Below are 20,353 nucleotides of genomic sequence, written 5' to 3' on the forward strand. Positions count from 1 at the left end.
TGATAGATTCATGAGTATCTTATTAGCATATTTGGGGAAAATGATGAATCCACAAATTTTGATGCAAAAGAGCAGTAGATTGGATGTGATAAAGATTATAATTTACACAAACCACCTAGAATCAATTAGAAGCAGAACAAGGGCTTGTGTTGATGGAGTTTGGTTCAACATATTGATTATTGAAGATCCGATTTGGGATTCTGGAGAAGTAGAGGACTATTCATCGCGAAGCACCTCTTTGTCGGACGAGGTTGTTTCAGCCTCGTACCAAGGCTCGTACGGCGGAGACGTTGATACGGATAGGTTTGATACGGCCAGGAATGGTGTGACGCAAAGCCCCATGAAACCTGGGAATCTGAAACAAACCATTAAATGCGATAGCGACGTGGGAGAGGAGAAACTGCAAAAGCAAGGAGGCGGAAAGAAAACTTATTCAGGATCTGCAGAAAACATTAATTACAATCATCAAAAAAGGGAGGAAATTGCTTACCTTTCTGAAAGCCTTTGTACCATAGACCGGATTTCGTTGAACACGGCTAGCTTAGCGGCAGATATGAAAGTAGGAAAGGGGAGGAAGTGTTCTGTTAATAAGGATATAGAAGTGGTGGGCCCAGGAGGTCTTTTCATCACGAATAAAACATTGGAGGATACGGAAGAGGATAAGGAGAGAAGTGGGGCGCGTGGGCATGAGAGTGAAGTGGTCCCTACTTTGGAGTGTGATTCAAAATTTGTGGTTGTATATGGTCCAACGGTGACGTGGAAAGAGGCACAACTTTCTACCAATTGGGTGGGCCATGGGGAGGAAGTGGTTCTTCAGCAAGTGGGCCAAGGGGAGAGCGCTTTTCCTTTGCTAGTGGGCCAAGGTGATAAAGTTGACCGCATTGATCAAGTTGACCGCATTGAGACAAATTCATGCATGCATGGGCAGAATAATCATAATGCAAATTTTTTAAAAGCTTCTAAGAATTAAGTTGTGCCGATCAAGAAATCTATTAGGCATCTCAAGATAAAGGAAGCAAGCAACAAAGGGAAACATAGTTTATGCTTTGATGATCATTGCAAGAGGATAAAAAATTGCAAAAAGTCTAGAAAGAAAATAAGAGAGGTGTTGAACCTAGGGGAGCAAGAGCACAATTTTATTTACCCTGTTGGTATTCGCCTTCAAGATGGGAAGGAAGCTGCAATTCAAGGAGACGCTCAACATTCCAATAAGAAAAAACTTTTCTTAAAGCCGAATTATTTGTCCGGAGGATTACCTTTAACTTGTGATTCTATTTCTAGTGAAGACATCTCAAATTGCAATAGAAGAATTTCCAATGGAGTGTTGAATAAAGCGGCGGAGGGGCTGTGGAATTCTATGGTTAAGCTTGGCATCAAAAATATTTCTGACAAGTTTGATCCAGTAGCAAAACTTAAGGAGATGGAAGAGAGGGACACAAAAGGGGGAGAGGAGAAGATGGGGACCAACATACAATCTATCTAATGATTGTTCTTTCTTTGAATTTAAGAGGAGGAGGAAGTCGGGCCAAGAGGAAGAGAGTAGGTTATCACATTCAACAAGGAGATGCCGATATTTGTTTTATACAAGAGACAAAGTTAAGTGGTATAAAGTATAATGTTGTGAAAGAATTGTGGGGTGACAACCAAGTGGAGTGGTCTTTTTTGGATGCTAATGGGGCGTCGGGAGGCATCCTAACAATGTGGAAAAAGGATTTCTTCAACCTTATTTTTAGTTTTCGTGGAGAGAGCTTCTTAGGCCTTTGTGTGGAGAAGGAAGGTAAACTCATTTACTTCGTGAATGTTTATGCTTCTTATGACTTCAACACGAGGAAGAGATCATGGGAGAGGATATGTGAGTTCAAAAACAATAATGCTAAAGGCTCGTGGTGCATAGGAGGAGATTTTAATTCTATCACTTCTTTAGAAGAGAGAATAGGGTCTTCAAGTCATAGCTATAGGAGGGAGATAATGCTTTTCAAAGATTTCATAGAGGAAATGGAGTTGGAGGACCTTCCTACAATAGGAGGCAAGTTTACTTGGTTTAAAAGTAATGGTAAGTCTATGAGTAGGATTGATAGATTTCTTCTATCTGATTGCTTTGTTGAAGATTGGAAGGTGGAGGGACAATACATAGGCGAGAGGGATGTGTCCGATCATGCTCCTATTTGGTTGAAAGATAATAGGAAGAATTGGGGCCCTAAACCTTTCAAGTTCAATAATATGTGGTTCAAACATGAAGAGTTTGAAATCTTTGTGAATGAGGAATGGAAGAAGTTAGTGGTTAGAGGAAGAGGTGACTATTGCTTGGTCGAAAAGTTGAAAACTCTTAAAAACCGGTTAGCTTGGTGGAACAAGAGCGTCTATGGGTGGATTGATCTCAAAATCAATAGTGATGGGAGAGAGATGCACGCTTTAGATAACATGTTTGTTCATTTTGCAGGTAACGTTCCGGATGATGTGGTAGCAAAAAGACTTAAAGTGGCGGAGGATTTTTGGGATAAATAAGAGAGAAGGCATACTCCGCTTAAAGTTGAGACAACTTTGGCTCTCCGAAGGTGATGACAACACTCGCTATTTTCACAATTCGCTTAAAGATAGAAGAAGAAGGAACGCCATTTGCTCTATCGACTCTTCGGAGGGAAGATTAGAGGGGGTTGAAGAAATTAAAGAGTTCACCTTCAAGCACTTTGAGAAGTTCTTTAAAGAAGATTGTCTTTCAAGACCGGAGCTTAGAGGGATCAATTTTAACACTTTGTCTTTTGAAGAATCATCGGGCTTAGAGAAACCTTTTGAAGAAGATGAAGTGAAGGAAGCTATTTGTTCTTGCGATGGCAACAAGAGTCCGGGGCCGGATGGCTTCTCTTTGGAGTTCTATAAAAGGAATTGGTCCATCATTAAAGAAGATTTTATGAAGTGTTGCAATGACTTCTATCATAAAGGTACCCTTGTTAAATCCATCACATCTTCTTTCCTTGCTCTAATTCCTAAGAAGAAGAATCCGCAAGACTTGTTTGAATATCGGCCCATTTGTCTAGTGGGGAGTATTTATAAGATCATTGCAAAAATGCTAGCGGCTAGGATGAGATGTGTAGTGGATAAGTTGGTCTCTTCCAACCAAACTGCTTTCGTTCCGGGAAGAAGTATGATGGATGAGGTCCTATTGTTTAATGAAATTCTTGATTGGGCAAAGAGGAAGAAGAGGGGGTGTTTATTACTTAAAGTGGATTTCGAAAAGGCTTACGACTCAATTTCTTGGAATTATTTAAGGTGGATCTTGGTGAAAATGGGGTTTGGCAAAAGATGGATGAAATGGATGGAAGCTAGTATCTTTACCAATTACATGTCCGTGTTGGTAAATGGAAGTGCAACTAGAGAATTCAAGGTTCAAAGAGGTTTGCGACAAGGAGACCCCATGTCTCCTTTCTTGTTTGTTCTTGCAATGGAAGGATTGACCGCTTTAACCAAAAACTCCGTGGAGGTAGGTGACTTCAAACCTTTCAAGTACGGGGCAAACGACTATGTGGACATTCTCCAATTTGCGGACGACACCATCATTCTAGGAGAGCCCACTTACGACAATCTTTGGAGTTTAAAAGTGTTGTTGAGAGGCTTTGAATTGGTATCCGATTTGAAAATCAACTTCCATAAAAGTAATTTGTATGGAACGCACATTGGAGATTGGTTTTTAAACTCGGCGACTACTTTCCTTGCGTGCAAAAAAGGTTGCTTCCCGTTTAAATTTCTTGGTATTTGGGTGGGTGAAGGCGCAAATAAGAAGAAGGTGTGGCAAGAGGTGTTAGACAACTTAAAATCAAGACTTTCTAAATGGAAAGGAAGAAACATCTCCATCGGTGGGAGGGTGACTCTTATTGGTTCCGTTCTTAATGCCATTCCCATTTTTACTCTTTCGTTCTACAAAGCTCCAAGCAAAATTATTCAAGCTATAAGAAGTCTTCTTGGCAACTTTTTGTGGTGTGGGAATACTAAATCGAGATGTATACATTGGGTGAAGTGGGAGAATGTGTGCAAGCCTAAAGAGAAAGGAGGGTTAGGTATTAGAGATGTGGGAGAAATGAACAAAGCTCTACTTCTTAAATGGAAGTGGAGAATCTTAAAGGAAGATAAGGCTATTTGGAGTAGATTCTTACTTTTGAGATATCAAGACCCCAAAACTAAAGTGTTGGCTTCTAGCAAGGATCTTTTAACCGGTGACGATTCCCGTTGGTGGAGAGACATAGTTCTTAATGACTTCAAAGAGGATGAATGGGGAAAAGGATTTAATGAATGGGTTAAATGTGAGTTCAAGCAAGGAAGAAATATACTCTTTTGGTATAGTTGTTGGGTGGATGATCATCCGCTTCGCGTCACCTTCCCGCTCTTGTTTGCTAGAACAACCAACAATCTTTGCATGGTGAGTGATCTCTTCTCCTTTAATCAAGGTGAATTCACGTGGAAGTTAGAAGATATTTTTGACACGGATGTGCTAAATCCGTCGGTTCCGATTGCTTCTACCTACTCCACTTCCGCTTCGGCCTCGAATATCGGCGATGAGCTTAGGGACTTGAAGTTGATCCTCCAAGGGATGGAGCCGGACATTTTGGCTTTGGATGATTATCATTGGAAGCTAACTTCAAACGGAGCTTTCACGGTGTCTAGTGTCTCGCACTTGGACTCAAACGCAAAGGAGTTAGCTTGGCCAACTTCAACTACCAAGTTGTTAGATGTCATTTGGAAGACTAAAATTCCGGAAAAGATCAAGATTTTTGCGTGGAGATTCTTCATCAATAGGTTACCTCTAAAAGAACAACTAGCCAACAGAGGTGTGCCTAATCTCTCTTCCATTGATTGCCTTTTTTGTTCAAACAATCCGGAAACTTTGGAACATCTATTTTTCCATTGCCATGCTACAAAAGAGGTGTGGAATAGAATTCATATGTGGTTGGGGAACGAATTGGAGCTTACTTTAGAGGAGTTCAAGAATTTCGGGAGCATCCAAGAAAAGGTGAAAAACACCAACATTAAAGTTACTCTAAATTCGATTTGGATAGCCTTAATTTGGTGTACGTGGAATATGAGAAACAAATGATCTTTGATGGCGGTACCTTTAGCTTCGACGAGGTGATATCAAATATCATGTTTTTCTCATGGAGGTGGGCTAGCAATAAGGAACTTCCTAGTAGGATAAATATTTATGATTGGTATAAATTGCCATTACTTTGTAACATAAATCTCTAGTGTTTTTTCGATGTAAGGGTTGCACCCCTAATGCGATATCTTATAATCAATTGCTTATTAAAAAAAAATTGAATCTATTCACATAAATATCTATATCTATCCCCCTCGACGTCGACTGCTTGTTCAAGAATATGAGTTATTGGCAAGTATAATATATATACGCATTGAGTATTACATTGATGACAAAAATTATACGCAGTATATGTTTCAGTGTTGAATGCCGTTTGAAATAATTTTATTTATAACTTTATTTATAATTTAAAAATGTAATAATATTAGTATTATCTTTAGACTACACACATTTATTTTTCATCTTACTTTAATTCTACTAATCTTATGTAAACAATATTATTTTTAATGATATTTATACAAAAAAATTATAAAGTTAGACACGTATTACTGCAATAAAAAATTATAGACAAACAGAGACGTGAGTGCTTGTTTGAAAGCTACATTAGAAAATTAAAGTTACTAAAATAAGTTTGCACATCTATATTGTGAGACTAAAAACGATACTATGAAATTCATTGTGGCCATCCTTGATACTATAGATTACTAGAGATAGTCGTGGTCTTTAGAGTAAATTTTCCTGATTTTTTTTCAAACATCATAACAAACGGTGAATGCTTGCAAAAGGGTGCACAGGCACGTGGTGCCAAGGTGCCAAGACATTGGTCGTATGTGGGATAAATGGGCGATGCATCACATGCATTTCTAAGATCATTTTTTGTCAACAACAATTCATATTTTTTCTTTAATTTTTTTTTTTTTCAATTCATAGCAAGTTTATTAAGGTGGAACAAGTGGGGTGATAGATAATGACAACCTTTATTTATTTATTTATGTTGCATTGAGACATAGCATCAACGCAACTATATTTAGCACACATCTAATAATACATCATAGCAAACACAACACAATGTGATTCTACTTAGCAACATGATTGTATCTGAACAAATTAGGTAATTCTTTAGAACTTGCATCAGCCTTACTTGGAGCATGAGTGTATTGGAACCAATTAGGTAATTCGCCAGAATTTACATCAGGCTCACTTGCAACAGAATTATAAAGTAATATATTAGGTGATTCTCTAAAATTTACACCAGACTCTCTTGCAGCATGATGGTAACTGAATCCATTGGGTAATTCTCCAGAATTTACATTAGGCTCACTTGTAGCAGGATTGTAACTTAATATATTAGATGATTCTCTAGAATTTACACCAGACTCTCTTGCAGCATGATGGTAACTTAATCCATTGGGTAATTCTCCAGAATTTACATTAGGCTCACTTGTAGCAGGATTGTAACTTAATATATTAGGTGATTCTCTAGAATTTACACCAGACTCTCTTGCAGCATGATGGTAACTGAATCCATTAGGCAGTTCTCCAAAATTTACATCATTCCCACTTACAGCATGATCGTATCGAAACCAATTAGGTAATTCTTCAGAATTTACATCAGCCCCACTTACAGCATGATCGTATCGAAACCAATTAGGTAATTCTTCGGAATTTACATCAGTCCCACTTACAGCATGATCATATCGAAACCAATTAGGTAATTCTTCAGAACTTACACCATTCTCACTTGCACCATGATCATATTTGAAATGTAATCCTTCAGAATTGACACCATTCTCACTTACAGCATGATCATATTTGAACACATTAGAAAAATCTCTGGAATTTATATCAGTCTCACTTGCAGCATGATCATATTTGAACACATTAGATAATTTTTTGAAACTTATATCAGGCTCACTTGCAGCATGATCGTATTTGAACACATTAGGTAATTTTTTGAAACTTACATCAGGCTCTCTTGCAGCATGATCGTATTTGAACATATTAGAATTTTTTTTGAAACTTACATCAGGCTCACTTGCAGCATGATCGTATCGAAACCAATTAAGTAATTTTTCAGAATTTACATCAGCCCCACTTACAGCATGATCGTATCGAAACCAATTAGGTAATTCTTTAGAACTTACATCAGCCTCACCTACATGATGATCGTATTGAAATAAATTAAAAAATTCTCTGAAACTTACACCCGACTCCGTTACAAAATGATTATATTTGAACAAATTCAGTAATTTTTTAGAATTTACACCAGAAACACTTACAATATGATAAGAAAATATATTAGATAATTCTCCGAAATTTACATCAGAGTAACCTTGTTTGACTCAAATATTTTACACTTGTTTAATTGAGAAATTAAATTTATAAAGTAAATAATTTTAAATATGTCGAAGTAAATTTCTATCTAAAAAGTTGAGAGATTTTAAAGATATTATCATATAGACATAAATTTTAGAGCATGACACTGACTAGGAAGTAGGAGATTAGTGATGGCTTTTGGCATTGGAGAGTTGGGGATTACGGACTTCCAGTAATGTTGAGGTGGTAATCTTGCAGCATTAGTTGCCACTAGCAGAAGCTGCATGCATTTGAGAATATATATTAACATTAGTAATCATTTATTTAAAGGCAAAAATAGAGAGATAGAATATGACAACAAGTATTTGAAGAAATGAAAGTGGTGGAGTTTATGGAGTTGTTAGTCACCATGAGAAAGGTAATAATGTGGAAGAAATGAAACTCCATATTGGATCAGTGAGTGTGAGATTCTATAAAAGAAAGGATGGAATGAAAAAGAAAGACACATGCAGACTTTATATAATGTATAGAATGGATGGTATTATGTAATTAATTATTAAAATTGCTTTGTTTCAAGGGGTGGTGCCATGCAGATTTGCAAACGTGTGACTTTGTTAGGAAGCGGTGCTGATCGGTTCTCGTCTTCATATCTAGTTGTCTGTCTACCATGGATGGCATTATTACTATTTTTTACAAATAATTCATTTGATTTTAAAACAAAGGTGTGTTTGGAGTGATTGTATCCTTCCTTTCTATCTCTTGTCACTATGACATTACTAGTAATTAAATAGTTACTACAAGACACAAAAAGTGTGGCCTGTACATTTAAAAAAAAATAAATTATTTTAGAATTTGTTTCACAATCTCTTGCCTTTTAATGTAAAATAAAATAAAATAATTGATTGTAAAAATAAAATTAAAAGTATATTAATTTATTTTATGGATGTGGATGAATGTTAATGAATTTTATTTTGAATAGATGAATTAGTTTAAATTTTTTTATATAATAAATTAATGAATTGTTTTGAGGTGATTTTTAGAGGAAGGGTTCAACTAAATCTCTCATCAGTGTAGCACACCAAATTCACCAATTTTATTTTTTTAGTGCATACTATTTTATTTTAATTTTTTGATATAAAATAATTAAAATGAAATAAAATGTACGTCATGTACCTACCAGTCTGCAAGGCCATCTCAGGTTTTAGGAGGTCCTGTGTAGATTTGTCACAGTTTAATTACCATAAGAAAGTAATATGAGGCCCTGTGCGGTAGCCCGCTTTGCACACCCTCAAAGATGGCCCTTCCAGTCTGAACCATTATTAATTGTCAGATTATTTTTTCTTCAAAATTTAAAAAATAATCTTGAGAAGTAGTCCTCACCTTGCAATGTAAAAAGGCTTTGAAATTTGCGGGGTGATTTATACTTCGCAACTTTTGTGTCAGTAAAATCAGCAAAAGGTCACCTGCTACTCTGACTTCTGAGTAAATGTAACATTTTTTTTCAATAATTTTTTTAAAACATTGTTGCGAGGTGTTTAACACTCTATAAACTTTTTTTCCAAAATTTCAAACTTCCCTCTCGCAACAGCGAGAGGGAAAAACATTTATATATATTTTTTAAGAAATTTGGGTTGCGAGGTGGAACGCATCCCGCAACTGCAATATTTTACGATGTGTTTGTCACCTGGCAAATTTACCCGACTAATCGACAACTTTCTTGTAGTGACAATCCCACCTCTAGCTTTCTTTGAACCCTTTTTTTCCACGATATGCCATAGTAATATGTATCATTTTTGCAAATTAACACATGAATGATACTAATTATGGAAATTAAAACTCATTTAATTTACTAGTATTCATCATTAAATTAATTTATATTAATGTTCTTGGTTACTTTATTGACAAATTGTATCCACTGTAATGCCCTAAAAATTCCGGTGCAATATGAAAAATATATCACACACCATTCTTATTTCAATAATAAAAACTAGGTTTTTTCTTTACCCACCTCCCTATGGGGGTCACCCCCAGCGAAAACCCCAGTTTACCCCTGCTTCGGAAATGAACTTTCGAAGTATTTTTTTTTTTAAAATTTTCTCAGACTTCGGAAGTTCATCTCCGAAAACACCAAATGGGGGGTGTTTTCAGAGATGAACTTCCGAAAACACCTTTTTTCATATTTTGGGGGATTTCGGAAATGAACTTTCGAATTATGCAGAAACTGTGTTTTTTTTATGATTTTGGAAACAACCTCGTATTTTTAATTAAAGAAAGACGGCAAATAAAATAAGCGATATATAAACAGAAAATACTAATATACTAATATGATAAGAATAGTGATATATACAAACCGATCCGATCCAAATCCAAATAATAATAGTGTACGAAAGATACAATCCGAAAACAAAAAAAAATAAACCCGACCACTACTGGGTATGCCTAACCCTCTCACCCTGGGCCCTCCTCTGCCGCCTGTATGCCGCCGCACGGCCCGCATCAGTGACGATCATCTCCATCACGGCGACTGCCTCTGGACCGCCCTGATGAACGACACCTCGATCCAACGCGTCCCGCCCAAGCATCTCTATCCGCTAGCAGATCCGCAGGAGATCAATGGCGTGGTCATCCTCGGCCTGCTGGTTCTCCAGGATCTCCTCGTGTGCAGGCCTAGGAGCGCCGGGAGCGTCGGGTGTCAGCAGAGGATGTGACACCCGATAGAACCATGTGATGTACCCCTCCACACTGTGCCAGTCCTGGGTGACCCGCATGCGACGATACTCCTCCGGTACCACATGATGCTCCCAATCCTCAAACATGGCAGTGAGCTGCACTCTGGTCACTATGTCGGGAGCAGCCTCAAAGGGTGACCTGGGTATCATCTGAACAAATCCGAACTGCCGCATGCACCGCTCAGGGAGATACTGGACCATGATGGTAGTCCCGCATGTCAACCAGCCAGAATAAAGAGATATGCCGTCAAAGGGGACAATCAGAGTGTAGTCGCTGAATGGCCTCCAGGTGACGTCATCGTGCATCGTGCGGTCCAAGTACCCACGGTATGGTCCCACCGCATTGTTCCCCCTCTGGAGAACGTATCTGGCGGCCCTGGGCATGGCGTCAACGTACGCAGGATCGATGTGGAAGCCGTGGATGCGGGAGAAGTAGGAGATGATCCAGCTCTGAAACATAAATAAATACGAAACATAAGTAAATACGAAACACAAATACGAAACATAAATAAATACAGAACAATTAAAATGAAACGTACCGTGAGTAGTGTGCAGGATCCGGTCAACTGCCTCGTCCTCCAGTTGGAGGCCTCGTTCAGCTTCTGGTATAGGTATGCCAGAGTAGCTGCCCCCCAGTTCCACTGGTGAACGGTGGTCAAGTCCATGAAGTAGCGGAGGTAGGTCACGTCGACGTACCTCGCACTCTTGTCCACAAAGATCGCAGCGCCTACCACATGCATGTACCAGCACCGGAGAGCGCAGCCACGATGATAATGTGTAAATAGCTCGTCACCCGCATCCTCAGCCTCGGCCGCCGCCACCAGGTGGTACTCGAAGTAGCGGCTCAGTGTGGTGAACCGGATATGAGGCCCAGATGTCGTGGCACACTCAAAGTCAGCAACTTCGGGCTCCATACCCAAATAGAGCGTCATTCACTCAGTGGCTTTGACCCTCTGGATCCGGGAGTGGGTCAACAGTGGCCCCCTGATCGGCAGGTGGAGAAGACACTGCACATCATGCAAGGTGATCGTCATCTCCCCAACCGACAAGTGGAAAGAAGACGTCTCCTTGTGCCACCGCTCCACAAAAGCCCCTTGCATGCCGTGGCTGATTGTGGTGTACCCCGTCATGCAGAGCCCACTAAGCCCTGAACCTCTCACAGCGTCGTTAAACCACTCGGCAGTCGGTTTAAACAGACTGAAAATCTTTCGGGCATGGTTCACCATTTTCAACGGCTCTCTCTCCTGTTACAAAAAAACAAATAAAAAAGTATGTTAAATAGACGGTCAATAAAATATTGAATAAACGTCTAAATTATAAACGGTTAAATAATGTAGTCGGGCAAATTATAAAAAATACCTCTCCCTCCGAGATCCGCCGAGCGACGTGATCGCGGTAGGATATCAACACTGAAGTGTCACTGGGCCCTCCCGGGAAGCCCTCCTCCTGCTCATCCTCCTCCCCGAGTGGAGGGTCAACATCCGGTACATCCTCCGCCTCGTGGTATGATACTGCCACCTCCGGTACCTCCTCCTCCTCCTCTTGCTGGCGGGAAGAAGATACCCGAGCCAGACGACTCCTCGATCCAGATGTAGATGTGAATACAAGATTACACTCAAAGATGTTTTTGATTTATGGCAAACTCAAATGAGCATCCAAACAAAGCACAGGATGATCTACTATGCATATAGGTCGGCTCAACACAAGCTGAACAAGAAAAATGCAGAAAATCAGCAGTTAGGTCGACCTACTGTCAACCCAGGTCGACCTAAAATGAAGAAAAATACATATACTGCTGCTAGGTCGACCTACATAACAACTAGGTCGACCTAATCTAAGAAAATGTTCCCAGAACGCATCAGAAGAGGATTCTGGTCGACCTACTCCTTCAACAGGTCGACCTAACTAGGAGCAAACTTCAGCAAGCACTGCTAGGTCGACCTAACCTCTACAAGAGGTCGACCTAACTGATCAAGAAAGTCCAAAATTCAGTTATTCTTGGTTCCAACTGTTATGCAATCATATATATTGTGCAAGGGTTAATTATTCAGCAACACCAACGACTGAAAGATACACAAACGCTTCTCATCTTCGTTCTTCATCATCTCCAACACAATTACACATAATCATTCTTGCGTTGCGGGTTAGTGATGAGTTCGATAACGTCCATGGAACGGAATTGAAGATTCCTAGTGGGTGAAGGTTTGTGGGGTTTGTTGGTGAATAAAATCTGCGGGTTTTGTCCTCCACGACGGGTGGTTCTTGGGGGTTTTTATCAAGAGGCGTTCATTGAGGATTCGGCAGAGTGTAACGATTGAGGAACGGGGAGTTCAAGGAATCAAGACACTGCAGAAGGGAATCAAAGTGAAGCTCTTGGATAACCTTGATCTTGCTCAAGATTAAGGGGGAAGAAGATTCAACGGATCGACATAATTGGTTTATCGTTTATCGCTTTGTTATCTTCTTTGTATATACTACTTTCAACATTAATGAAAGATTACCCAATTTCAATTTGGAATTGGGGGCAGACGTAGTCGTAGCGAGGACGATCGACGAACTGCCTAAACAAATATCGTGTTCTTGTCGCTTTTACTTTTTCATTTACATTTTGTTCATATTTGGCTATAATAGCAAATTGATCAACGATTCGAGTGTTAAGATTGTGAATTAAGAACTTACATAAACATCACAATCCACCACACATTGAATTACCTTCAATTTGATCATTATCACCAAGTGTTTGTATATTTGTTTCTATCACTCTTACTGCATTGCAAACATTGTCCATCATACAAAAAGTTAATCTGTTTTTCAATAAGAGAAACGCTTTGATTCTGCAACATATGCTCTTATCATTTACCTCAAGTCTTTGACTGGTTTTTAAACACATATATAATCGTTTCGTTAGTGGTTCGGAATAGACGCGAGTCGATTCAGAATCACTTCCGCTGAAAAGTCGTTTAAATTCGTAAAACTGTGAACGATCTATTCACCCCCCCTCTAGATCCTAAGGCCAGCGTCTAACAGTAGAGGTACCCTCGTCCATCTCCACGGGAACCGCACACGTCGTCCCCGGCCCTGCCCCCGTCCACGTGTCGACGCCAGCTGCGCCGCCCGCTCGCGTCTAGCCGACGCAGTCTGGGTCTCTCTACCCTGTCTGATGCGTGCTAGGTTGTCTGACATGTTCCTGAAAACAATTGAAATCGATTAATATGCGAGACAACATAAAGAACTAAAAAAAATTACACTTCTGATACAATTCGGAAGTTCATTTCCGAAACTGGGAATGGAGGTGTTTTCAGAAATGAACTTCCGAAACACCCCTGCGAAGAACTTCTCTGCAACCTCCAATGGCAGACCCCAAAATCCTAAAACATAACTAATTTTATTCATTCTAAACAACCTAAATAGCAGTTTAGAGTTTGACTAATGGATCTAAACAACCTAAACAACCCTAATAGAGATATAATAATGGATCTAAAAATTGAAAAAAAAATGCACTAAACTTACCACTAATAGAGTTTGGGATGATTTTGATTGAGATTGGAAGAAGATGTTGGCAATCTCTGATACTTCACACTTGCTTTTTGCAGAAATTTTGAAGAGAGGTTGAGTTTAGAATAGGATTAGGGTTAAATGAATGGGGGAGGGGGCTGTTTTACTTAATCTGCAAAACGCCCAGTATTTCGGAAATGAACTTCCGAAATGCTGTTTTCGAAGAAATTCCGAAATAAGACAAATTTTGAAAAAAAAGGCGCTTTCGGAGATGCATCTCCGAAAACACCTTTTTCTTGCATTTCGGAAATGCATTTCCGAAGTCAGGGGTAGTTTGGATTTTTCACCAGAGGTGGGCTAGAAGGTTGGGAGGTCTATAAAGAAATTTTCTAAAAACTATATGAATGAAATTGGGAGAAACATGGTTTCAAAAAGAAATTAATACCATTCCAATAACAAAAAGGTAACATTAACATTATATATATATATATATATATATATATATATATATATATATATATATATATATATATATATATATATATATATATATATATATATATATATATATATAACAATTTTTTCTTTATGAGATTTTTTTTCTTTTCTTTCAACTGCATTAAGGCTACCCCTTTTTTAGATGCTCTTATTTTCTTTGCATTTTTTAGATTTACCCTTAAATTCTGGTGTATCCCAATAGACAAGAAGTTCCTCAAAAACTTCTTTGTCTATCCAATCGGGACAGATATTCTCACGTTTCCAACACTTTCTAGCACATCGTAGCATGTCTAAAAGTCTTCTTGATGTTCTGCCATAAAAGTGTTAAAATGTAGTTATTTGGATTCGAAGGTGTGTCCTCAAAATGCTTTACCTTTCGATTTCCAACTCAACCGAGGGAATATATAGTTTTTTCTTAAAAAAAAGTACGCATATATGGTTTACACCTCGATTTTTTGTTGGATGAGGTAAAATTTCTGTCATAAAATGTATTATTTGTAGTAGTATCAAGTTGGTGAGAACAGGTATTAGATTCACATATAGGACACACTTTATGTTCTTTGACACTATATCCAACCAAATCATGATATGCAGGAAAGTCATTAATTGTGCAAAATAACATTGCACATCTTAAACTTTTCACCAGAATATACATCACCAACGTCAACGTCTTGTTAGAACAAAATTTGTTCATACTCCTTAGATTTTTATGATAATAAAGTACTTAAATAAAAATACGGTTTACTAACATTTGCTTAAGTGTGGAGGATCATTAAGCTGGTATTTAACTAGGTTATGAACAAGTTAAATTGATTATAAAGAAGAAGCAATTCAAATTCTATTGAAGCAGTATCTGATTTTCATATAGAACCTCAACGCTAAAATTATCTCAGCCTTTGATGTTCTAATAAGACTTTAGTGCAATGTTGACTTAGTCTCTGATATTCATAATGGAGCTTCAAGCGCCTTGTTCAAAACACAGTACAAACATTTACTTGTCTGTACTTTGTGCAAAAGCAACTCCATCTTGTGAGAGCAAGGCTTCTTTCCCTAGTTTTAATGTTGTCAAAACATATAATCGTTTATTCTTTATACTTTGGATGACATCATCACATCCAAGATTGCATTCCTTATTAATGGGCTCTAAATGACGTCAGTGTCATTGTCAATGCATATATGAGCTTCTTATATAAGTTTATTGTGCACTTGACCGTAGGAGTTCTAGGGTCATATACAAATGGTACAATCCACTTAAACACTCTCAAAATAAGTGTTTTTGGAAGTTTTTCTCCTTTGCGTCGACTCATCATGCATTTAGGTAGACTCATGCAAGTGAATAAATTTTGGTCACATACGGGACTGCTCGCGTCGACCAATAGGTCAACTCATACTAGGGATATGTATTTTTTGAAATCCTTGCGTCGACTTATGCCCTGTATAGGTCTACGTATCGCTGAGTGTGTGGCTCATACCAGCACTCGTGGGTCCGCTCAGGTCGACCCTCCCTTGCTTCAGGTCGATCGCTCGCTTGCAAAATCTATTTTTTTTGGTTTGGTTAGTATCTTATTGGTTTTACTTTTTGGTCCTTCTGTTTTTTGGGTCAATATATATTCATTTGGTATTCATCATTTAAGGTAACAAGAAAAAGTGAAAGTTATACATTGCATTCCTCATCATCTTCATCCTCTTCTTGCATTCATTAACAATTACACATAACCATGCTTGTTGATCATATTGTAGAATTATGGTGATAACGTCCAAACATAGGATTGTGTGATCATGTTTGGGTTGAGAATTCAGTGGGTTTTTTTCTTGAATAAAACCATTGGGATTTTAACCTATAAGATCTTGAGGATTTATGGTTTTTTGCGCAAGTCTTTGCTTCGTAGATTCAGCCGAGTCAAAGGTTTGGAAAATAGAAGGTTTTTTCAAACAAGTAACGGTAACTGGAGGATTATGAAGAAAGATTTTGGGTCAAGCATATTGCAATCGAAACCGGTCGAGCGATAGGTTTGAAGAACGATGTGTTTGTGCAAATAAGTAGCGGTAACCAGAGGTCTGTTCGAAGTGTTTGATGCATTTGGTTCATCTTGAATCAGCGGCAGAGAGGAGAATAGTTTCAGCTTCAACAACTAGAATGAAGTGTTGGTGACTATTTCTTCTCTTGTAAAAACTTTAAAACTAAGTAATCAAAACTATCTCAATTCTATATTTAGAATTGGGGGCAGAGTACCCTACGTGAGGACAAAAAGAGGAACTGCTTAAATAAATCTTGTGTTGTTCTCTCTTTCTTTATTGCTTTAATTTGCTTTGTTATAGTTTGTGTGATATCAAGAATTGAAAATTGTTTTGCTTTAATTGTAGTGTTTAACAAGCTTATAGATAATCCATAACACTCACATTGATTTCTATTGTTCAAACACTCCACTACAATTAAGCAAAATTCAACTTGGTGTGTTGTGCACACCAAGTGTTTGATAATTTGATCACTCACAAACTATTGCTTCCTTAGTCTAGTTTTATCCTACTTTAACAAGTCATTGGGCGATTCTATTATTAAGTGATATTGTCCAAACGATCGATTGTCTAGAGTATTGATTCTTAACTCAACTTAATTATTCCATTCGGTTTTGCATACTCAATCTTACCAATAACGGATCGTTTAGACGATTGTGATCCAGGCAGCTTTCGTAATTTTAAAAAAATAAATTTTAAAAAGTGTACCAATAAAATTCAAGTGATCTATTCAACCCCCCTTCTAGATCAGTGCTATCTTCTAACACATCTTATCAAACGGCTAGAATTATAGAGAAAGTCAATTACAGATTTTATCACAAGACTTAAGGGAGCTTGCCATATATGGAACTTAATACCTTAGGTCCAACACCAAAAGAAAACCTTCTCATGTTACTGCTAACAATATATGCAAATAAGCATCATGCTGGATTAGCTACATAAAAAGGGATAATAATTGCATTTGAAGTTTTTTTGACAATATATATAAATTAGTAAAATGATGCAAGTTGGAGTATCATTAGAGGCAAAAACAGTAGTAAAAGACGAGGGAAAGAATCATGTAAAGTTTGTTTCCAAGTTGCTCACCCTTTCCCGTGACGGAAGATCACTATCACCCTTTCATCGACTAAAATAATTTTTACGTCAAAATTAAAATGAATTCACTGGTGCAGATGCACGAGTATCTTCTCTGTTGAAAACAGTATGAGAAAGGAGTGCACAATTCAATAAAATCTTTTCACCACTGGTAGATGATTTCTTTTCTGAATGAACAAAGTAGATTTTCATGTCTTTCTGAAATGTTCACATGTGAAATTATTTTAACTTAGAAACTACTTTTAATACTACTAATATCTTATTAGTAAAAAAAAAAATTGTGGATCATTAATTTAACTTATAACCTTTTTTTTTTTGGAGATTATTATTTTAACTTAGAACGTAATTTTCATATGTTGTGAAAAACGATACCAATAACAAAGTATAATAGGAAATTAGGGAAGAAAATAAGAACACAAGAATTGGTTATAACTGCTATTCTTTTACTTTCTCTTAAAACAAGATTACAAGTTTACAAGAATAACAAATAACCTCTCTCACCCTAAATTAGGATTTGCAGCTTAGCAATGATGAGAGACTAGTATGCTATTTATAATAAAACCTAACATACTAACTAATGGGCTTTTTCAGCAAGGCCCATTACACAAGCCAACTTAATAAACAAGCTAACTTAACAAATTAGGGTTTAAACACTAAAACCTAATTTAACATGCTAACAACCCTAGCATCTTCGACATCTGCATACTAGACCCATCTTCGACTACAGCATGCACACTTCGACACCAGCATGTGAACAATCCTTCGACTTCATGCTTAACTCTGTCGAACTGTCGAACCAAGAAGCTACCCTTCGACAATACTAGAGTTTGATCCAATATCTCACAAATCTCCACCTTGGACCTAACTCTACAACGTCAAGGAACAAACTAGCTTTCTTCATGCAGCTTTATCAACTGCATACAGTGGAAAAACTTGCAACTCGGCAATGTCTTGGTGATCATATCAGCAGCATTGTCTTCAGTCGAAACCTTCAGCACTTGGACTTCTCCACGCTCGATTACTCCTCTGACGAAATGCAGCCTCACATCAATGTGCTTAGTTCGCTCATGATAGGCTGAATTCTTCGACAGGTGTATTGCACTTTGACTATCACATTTAACAGTGATACCTCGACCTTGAAGTTTCAGCTCCTTCGCAAAACCTTCAAGCCACAATGCTTCTTTCACAGCTTCAGTTAGGGCAATATACTCCGCTTCAGTGGTTGATAGAGCAACAACCTTCTGAAGTGTTGCTTTCCAACTAATTGCAGTGCCAAACATAGTGAAAACATATCCATAAATAGATTTTCTGGAATCCATACAACCTGCATAATCAGAGTCGACATATCCTTCTATTACTGCTTTACTATCTTCACCCAAGGCTCCACCATAAATTAGGACTCTATTCAGAGACCCATTTATGTACCTTAAAATCCACTTCAATGCTTGCCAGTGAGCCTTTCCAGGATTCGCCATGTACCTGCTTACAAGACTTACTGCGTATGCTATGTCGGGTCTAGCACAAACCATAGCATACATCAAAGAACCAACTATATTAGCATACGGAATGCTATTCATATAGGCTCTTTCGACATCAGTACTGGGACACTGATCAATACTCAGCTTGAATTGAGGGTTTATTGGAGTCACAACTGGCTTCGAATTCGACATACCAAACTTTTCAAGAATCTTCCGTAGATATGCCTCTTGAGATAGACATAACTTCGACTTCTTTCTATCTCTTCGAATGTCAATTCCAAGAATCCTGGAAGCAGCTCCCAGATCCTTCATATCGAACTCCTTATTGAGTTCAGCCTTCACCCTCATCACATCTTCAACATTGTTGCTTGCTATGAGAATATCATCCACATAAAGCAACAAAATAACAAATGAATTACCAGGTCGAAATCTGAAGTAAACGCAGTGGTCGAACTGACTTCTAATGAAACTTATGCGTGCCATGAACTTGTCGAATCTCCTATTCCACTGTCGAGGAGATTGTTTCAGCCCATACAAAGATCTCTTTAACTTGCACACATAATCTTCCTTCCCCTTTTCGACATACCCTTCAGGTTGCCTCATCAGGATCGTTTCATCTAGATCACCATACAAGAACGCAGTCTTCACATCCATCTGTTCCAGTTCAAGATCGAACTGTGCCACCATGGCAAGCAACATTCGAATGGACCTATGCTTCACAACAGGAGAAAACACATCATTGAAGTCGACACCTTCTTTCTGAGTGAAACCCCTTGCAACTAACCTTGCCTTGTATCTTTTCGACGTCACTCCTTTAATTCCTTCCTTAACTTTGAAAATCCATTTAGAGCTGACTAACCTTGCCCCAACAGGTTTCTTGATCAGTTCCCAAGTATGATTATCATGAAGAGATTTCATCTCATCATCCATGGCCTTCAGCCATTCAGTCTTGTTTCGACTCCTCATAACTTCCTTATAGTCTCTAGGTTCTTCGTCTAGAACCTCACTTGCAGAGATTAAGGCATAAGCTATAAGATCTGCATATCCAAGTCTCTGAGGTGGCTTGATGACTCTTCTCGACCTATCTCTCGACAATAGGTAGTCATCGTCAGTTTCCTCAACTTCAGCATCTTCTGCTTCTTCTTCGACTTCATCTGAGATATGCAATTCAGCATCAACATGCTCCACCTCAACAGGAATCTCTACCTGTTCCAGCTCTTCGTCAGATGTTTCTGTACTTCGACCAACATCATCAGTTTTCTTAAAAGCCATTTCAGCTTCATTGAAAACTACATCTCGACTGGTGATACACCTCCTGTGACCTGGTTCTAGGCACCATAGCCTATAAGCTTTGACTCCTTCAGGGTATCCCATGAACATGCATTTCAGAGCTCTAGGTTCGACCTTGTCTTGCCTAATGTGAGCATAGGCTACGCAGCCAAATACTCTCAGTTTGTCGAGATCTGGTGGATGTCTCGACCAAACTTCTTCAGGTGTCTTCATATCTAACGCTGTCGAAGGACATCTGTTTATCAGATATGTTGCTGTCGAAACAGCCTCAGCCCAGAACACCTTTGTTAACCCCGCACTAGTCAACATGCATCTGACTCTCTCCAAAATAGTTCGATTAAACCTTTCAG

At 38.3% G+C, this 20,353-nt stretch overlaps 2 protein-coding genes across 3 annotated transcripts in view; both read right to left on the reverse strand.

Moving 5' to 3' along the window:
- LOC131596171 (uncharacterized) overlaps positions 1 to 7,892 on the reverse strand; it is a 34,870-nt gene extending 26,978 nt beyond the window's left edge. Inside the window, exon 1 of the mRNA XM_058868756.1 lies at positions 7,851 to 7,892. The gene's annotated coding sequence lies outside the window, so the exon portion shown is untranslated. The remainder of the gene's footprint in view (positions 1 to 7,850) is intronic.
- LOC131596168 (uncharacterized) overlaps positions 6,045 to 20,353 on the reverse strand; it is a 73,671-nt gene continuing 59,362 nt past the window's right edge. For both annotated transcript variants that reach the window (XM_058868753.1, XM_058868752.1), the window contains one exon: positions 6,045 to 7,211. In XM_058868753.1, the coding sequence (XP_058724736.1) occupies positions 6,163 to 7,211 (1,049 nt within the window). In that variant the 3' untranslated portion in view covers positions 6,045 to 6,162. The remainder of the gene's footprint in view (positions 7,212 to 20,353) is intronic.

The sequence above is a fragment of the Vicia villosa genome, linkage group LG4, assembly GCF_029867415.1.
Source record: "Vicia villosa cultivar HV-30 ecotype Madison, WI linkage group LG4, Vvil1.0, whole genome shotgun sequence".
Taxonomy (NCBI): Eukaryota; Viridiplantae; Streptophyta; class Magnoliopsida; order Fabales; family Fabaceae; genus Vicia; species Vicia villosa.